Genomic DNA, 6629 nt, shown 5'->3' with positions numbered 1-6629 from the left:
AGTGTGTGTGCGTGGCTTGACAATGAGTTCTGTCCTCCTCGGCGCTCCACAAATGCATCTTATTTAGTCTTTAAAAATATAATACTTTTATTGCTTTTCTGTTAGCAATCAAATGCATACACACAAAAGAATAAAGAGCACTAGTAAAATTAAAAATTAAAAATATTGGTTCTGGATTGCCTTCTCCACAAAACTTTAGGTTATTTGCATAACTCCGGTTCTCTGAGTAGCATGAGTGAGTGTCTCACTATGAGAACGGTCTTAGAACCCTGTATCCAACTCCAGCTGGGGTGCTGGCCGTCTAAACCTGGTGTGTCTGGCTCCTGCAGGCTGGCTCTATGAAGGCAGGACAATGTCATGGCTGTCATGGCAGCAGCCAGACCTCCGTCCCACAGAACAAATCAAGACCAGGGTGCAACGTGCTCAAGTGTCTTGGACAACACGTGTGTTTGTTGGGAGGTCTCCACTCTACACTGTGAGAGAGAGAGGGAGATTGACAGGGAAGCCCTGGAAGATCTCATGATATGCTCTTAATTACAGTCTGGGCATGTTGGTCTTGATTCAGGTTTTCAAACAGGCATGACAAATGCTACTGTAATGTAATGCTCCGTTTCTCTCTGGGCCAATGGGACCATATGTGCACTCCAGTCATCTGCTGTCATCTCCTCTCCAACCAACACAGAGGACCACAGATACTCCAGAAGAAAGAGTTCTGCTGTGAAGTCAGTTTCAACCAGAGACCAGAGCTGCAGGAAGCCTGGCTTTGGGTGATTACATGACTGGCATGCTGTACATTCTGTACTACAAGCTCATCACGAGATATACAACTCCCGGTCAATATCCCTGTATTCATGTTCCAGTGATCCAGTCATCCCCGTAGACGTTATGCTGACTTTGTGAGGTCCTGTTCAAAGCCACGGCAGAAAAGCGGACACGCATAACTGGCCTCTGCACAAAGATCTGTTTATCCAGCTGTCCGCTCACTGCAATTTTCTGATTCTGATCCAAATGGCTGAGCTTAGATCTGGCTTCTCCTTCAGCCCAGCTCTGCGGTAAAGAGTCACAAACAATCCTGGCTCAGAAAAAGATCCAACTCACACACTGGAATAAATTTAGTGTAAGTGCATGTGTGTTTGCAGGTTTGTGTGTGTGTGTGTAGATGTTCTCTGGGGAGCAGCGTGAAACACAGATGAACATTATTTGTCCTGATTTGGTTGGATGTTGTAGCAGTGGTGCCGAGAGCTGTTTCAGCTAAAACGTGCCAGTAAACTAGTTATTGGGTGATTGGATTCGGAGAAAGAGATTGATATGGAAGACAGACAGACAGAGAGAGAGAGAGAGAGAGAGAGAGACGCAAGGAGAGAGAGAACAGCTGTTTGTCCAGGTGATGAATATGGTGGCAGCTGTCACACCCGACTCTCATGGCATTCCCTGTCCCTCGTCTCAAACACGCTACCGGTCTGACACGGCCTCTCGCACCACTCACACCCCCGCGGCTACTATCAATGATGGGCTGACAAACATGAGTTGGCTTACAGATCACGCACTAAACGCACACACACACACACACACACACACACACCACACACACACACACACACGCACGCACATACACTTGTGATTCTCTTCATCACATCAACACACTACCACTATACCACTCTTAACTGCCACAATAACTCGCTCAGCAAAGCTATCATTTGGTTCTGAGCAGTTAAGAGAGATAGGAGAGTCTGCTACTGCACAGCAAGTCTTCCAGCATCAATAAATTGTGCGAGTGAAATAGAATAAGCAAATCACAGGTGGCCTAGCGTCCTCCAAAGCCACACTTGTGTTGAAATATGGACTGTGAGTGGAGCTCTATGAGCCGGAGTGTATTTCTATGCTGAGAGGGAAGAGGCTGATGTAAACAAAGATGAAGGAGGTGATTACTAAAGGCTTCAGGATGGCTGTTCTAATCAGCCCAGAGAAAAGACACCGGGCAGCATAAATCACCCGGGGAGTGGCCAGGATGAACCTAATGTTACCCTGATAGATGCCTCCCAAAGATAATAATGATATTGAAATGACAATAAACGCCAGCAGAGAATTGCTATCGGCGTAGCCTCAATGTGCGTCATTCATCTTCAGCCCTCAGTTCCGAACCATTAAACCAACGCTGGCTGGACATCGTCGGACTTAGAAGGAGCACTGGTCCCTCTCACTCCCTCCTCCCCTCCTCTACCAAGGACGGACCAATGACACGTCTGTGTGATCCATCTCTTGCCGTGACAGATGACATATGGACCAGTGCTTCTGTGGGCTGACCACAGGAGACCATGGGGACCACTACCACCACTTAAGTCTGGGTTTCATTCCAGAATGTTTTTAAATCTCCTCTGCTCTCTTGGAGATAACTGGACCCCTATAGTTTGGGGGCCAAATGTGAGTGTTTTTTGTGCGCGGCTGTAAGCCAGCGCTCCAATGATAGAAAATGTCCGGTTGTTACTCCCTCCCTGGCTTCCTCCGTCGTGTTGTTGACCTGCAGTTCTATGTTGCTACCACAAGAGGCAGTGGTCCCAGAACCTGCAGTTCTATGTTGCTACCACAAGAGGCAGTGGTCCCAGAACATCAAAACAAAAACACTATGACACCGCGTGTTTTCCAGATCCTCGGTGGTCTAGTGGATAGGGCGTCCGCCTCCCATGCTGAAGGTCGCAGGTTCAAGCTTTGGTTCAAACCTCGGTTCGGTGTGGACAATATTTTGTCACTGGATGTTATAGAAACTATGTAAAAATATGGTTACCTGGTGGTGCTCTGTCAGTTATTGACTTTACGGGACTATACCCCAAACCTCCACATCATCCTTTAACTCCAACCTTTACCCCTTGCCTTATAGATCAGATCCTGTCCCAACCCCAACCCACACTAGGGACTGGAAGAAGGACACCAAAACCAACCCGCCGATCTCCACTGCACAAGTAGAGTAGTGGTGAGAGCATTGGACTCCCACCCAGGAGACCGGGGTTCCCGGTGGGGATGACTTTATGTTATCATCAGTGTAACTGCTTTAGTCACTGACCGCTACCATTAATGTTATAGAAGCTGCTGCTAGTTGTTGTGAGCTCATGAGCTAACTATCCCGCTCTCATTGTGCTGGATTAGCATTGGAAGCATTGGAACTGATGTGTCCAGGCGACAAGACCTATCTTAATTTATCAGACATTATTTCATGTAATTTCAATTCACAGCTATTTCAGTGGCGTGACTAGCTTCCGTCCTACCAGTCCTGAACATAAACAAGCCAGCCACGCACATAAGCCCGGCTAGACCTGGCCTGGTTTTTGTCCACTTACAGAGAGAACTGTGTCATTAAGAGTTGGCACTCAGAGCTTCTCCTTCCTGCCAGTGAGCCAAACAAGCAGCAGTGGTTGTAATCAGAGCCTGGCTCTAAGTTGCTGTTTGGATCTCCGGTCTGGGGGTAAAGACAGAGCATCTCACTGACTCAGCTCAGCCTGTCCACTGTTATTAGAAGGAGTATAGAGGCACATCAAAATGGCCACTGGAAAACATGAGCTGGCTCTGAGATGTATAATATATTATTTAATAGTATACTACAGATACTCATTCTAAACTGCACTTAATAGTGCAGTGGGGACAGCTCTTGTCAATAGACCGTTTATAGTTGGTGTCATATGAGACATTGGAGACAAAAAATAACATAAATCAGACATTTGATGCCGATTTGAGGTGTCACAGATTATCTTGAAATGTCATAGATTGTTATACAGTGTGATTTTTGTTAGCCGTGTATGGGAGCTCCTGAAACGCGCATTGCACACAAAACGCAAACAAACTAGGCTTGTGCAAAGTCACCACACAGATCAAGCACGGCGTTAGTCGGACTATGAATGCACAACGGGTGCTTGAATATATCGCTCTCTCTGCAACAGTTTGGCTGTTACCCTCCCTGAATAACCACACCCATGTCATAAACATGAAGCCACATACCTTCGCATACCGTGTAGTGTCTGAGCCCGACAGAGCAGGTTAAAAATAGACAATATTGTTCAGGGAAAATATGGCCTGAGACACTCTGGCTTCAGTGGGAATGTGGGCAAGTTTAATATGCACAGCTGCAAGAGGTTAAATTATGCAGAGATGCGTGGGTGGACTTAGTGAACACAAACACAATTCTCTTCTCAAATCCCATTTCAAATAACTCAAATCCATATACCGCAGTTCCCACATCTGACCTGACGTGAACCGGTTGAGAAGGGAGAGGGGTTAAGCCAGGGCTAATGCAGGCAGACAGCCAGTCTACCAGACGCAGAATTATTCACTCACACACCCATGTCATCGACGTGTAACCACAAATCATGTCCCACACATCTGACCTGACATGAACCAGCTACAGGGGAAGCTATGAAACCTGCTTATATACAGTATACAAGCCCATAGGCTTAGTTTTTGGTATGGACGCTGTGGACATGTCCATACCAAAGCCATGGAAACACGAATTGTCCCTACCAAAAATAATACAGAGTGAAAACTGTAGTTTTTAATTACCATTCACAACTTGCAAAAGCAAAACGGTTGTGAATTAAGGCCTGGTTGACAGACGTAGACGTCTGGTTTGTTTATGCAATTCAGTTCAATAGTCCAAGTCCGGCGTAATTATGTTCATATTTCATATGCTACACAGAATAGGCTGTAGGCTACACTGAAAAGAGTGTTTCATGTCTGAAAGTTGTTTGATGTTGTCAATCATTTCCCTTTTATGATAGATGGTGAGTGGAGGGCAAAATGCCCCCAGAAAAAAAAGAAGACAAAAATGGACATTACAATTTTGTTTGATCAAAGCAGCAGAAAGGCAGGATCAGGAGAGGCAGGAGATGCATCAGGGTTACAGGTGAGATTATAGTCTGACTCAACAGATGAAGGTTTTGTGGATAAACCTCGTCATTCGTTGTCACATTGCCCAATCAGTGGCGACGGAAATTAATCTGATTCGGCCACCACCCAGATTCCATCCAGACTACAACCCAGTGTGTCCCTACCAAAGCTCAAATCAAACCTACGCCCCTGTACAAGCCATATGTTGTACTGCGGTGAACCAAGGACACATTCATATAGTTATGGGGGGCTAAATTAAGTCACTGGAACATGATTGGCGTCAGTACTCATGTAGGGACTTTGAAGGCTGTACAGACGAGATTAGCTCTTGTTTATACAGACAGCTAACCGCCTCACACACATATTAAACATGAACCCACATACCACCAACATACCTGACCTCAGCTGAACTTGCTGGAAATGGGCATAGAGCAGTAGGGGGCACACAGACATGGTGCTAGGCTCTGGGGTGATGTTAGAAAGATGTGTGTGTACCTGACATGAGGGGCTGTCCAGTCATGCCCATGGGCGCCATGCCCAGGTTGTTCATGGCGGTGGCCCAGGCGTTGGGGTCTGACATGGGCATCGTCATGGCACTGGAGTCCATGGCCATGTTACGAATACCTTCTGCAGGAGAGAGAGAGAGAGAGAGAGAAAGAGACAGAAAGATATCAGTCAGATACATATTTTAGATCACTTCTGAATACTGGCGTATTATAGCACACCGGGTGATAGTAAAAACCCGGGCTTCACTTTTGAATATCGGCATTCTAACCAACAGCCTCTGGAGCTGTGTTACCAAGGAGACGGAATGACCTTCTTTATTCATCTGTGATAACCGCTGACAGTAAAAATTCAACAATTCTTCTCTGCTATCACCTTGGAGATTCTAGTCAGGGGTTTCTCACCTCTGGTGAGAAAAGATGCAGATCCCCGATAGACTGACAGCACACTGACACTGAAAGACCCTGAGAATGAGCCACACATGCATGCGCACGCACACACATCGAGAATGAGCAACACTCAAGAGAGAACCAGCCCTGTAGCACCGTTGGCTTTTGAGGTCTTCTCTTTGTTGCTCTGCGTTGTGTAATTTGTCGTAAGCCTTAGTAAAGAGTTGCAGCACCATCTAATTAAGAACCACGATGTTAATTGCTTTTTTCTTGATGTGATAATCATCGATGAAATCACCCAACAGGGGATTGGAAGCGGCGAAAGATGATTTATTATACAGAGATTCGCTGACATGGAACACAGTCCCTGTCTCTCCCTGTCTCTCCGCTGGCTGCGGCCGTGGGTGCGAAGACGAGGCCTAGAGAGTCTTCTCCCTCTCAGGGTTATCAGCGTGTGCGGCTGGTTGGAAGCCACCAATTTGTCGACCGAGAAGCTGCCGCATTCACGATCAAATTTCTCGAGGTTTGGTTGAGACTTTATAAGGCTCTCCTGCTCCACTTCTTGCCTCTTTTAGGCCTAGTGAAGCCTGATTGGTCGAGGAGTGACCATACAGATGTGTCGCCTGTCACCCTAACATGATGTCTCAATCACCAATGGTTGTCAGTCTGGGTTGTGTCTGTTTAGAGTGTCCCATAGAGATGTGTCATTGATACCCCAGAGGAGAGCCCCCCCCTGTGGCGCCTAAGTGTGACCTCTTGACACCCACTACCCCAAACGGCCACAGCAGCAGCATCAGCTGTCCCCCTCACTCTATCGACCACAGTGTCCACGTGAAAACAAAGAAACAATCAAATCAAATGAAC

General features: G+C 46.6%; 1 protein-coding gene across 1 annotated transcript in view; it reads right to left on the bottom strand.

Moving 5' to 3' along the window:
• LOC311326489 (ecto-NOX disulfide-thiol exchanger 2-like) overlaps positions 1–6629 on the bottom strand; it is a 137795-nt gene that overhangs the window by 36668 nt on the left and 94498 nt on the right. Inside the window, exon 4 of the mRNA XM_084459386.1 lies at positions 5368–5499. Coding sequence (XP_084315512.1) covers positions 5368–5499 — 132 coding nt within the window. The remainder of the gene's footprint in view (positions 1–5367; positions 5500–6629) is intronic.

The sequence above is a fragment of the Borostomias antarcticus genome (genome assembly GCF_949987555.1).
Source record: "Borostomias antarcticus genome assembly, chromosome: 28".
Taxonomy (NCBI): Eukaryota; Metazoa; Chordata; class Actinopteri; order Stomiiformes; family Stomiidae; genus Borostomias; species Borostomias antarcticus.
The sequence above is the reverse complement of the archived record's forward strand: the minus strand, read 5'-3'. Positions and strand labels throughout refer to the sequence as shown.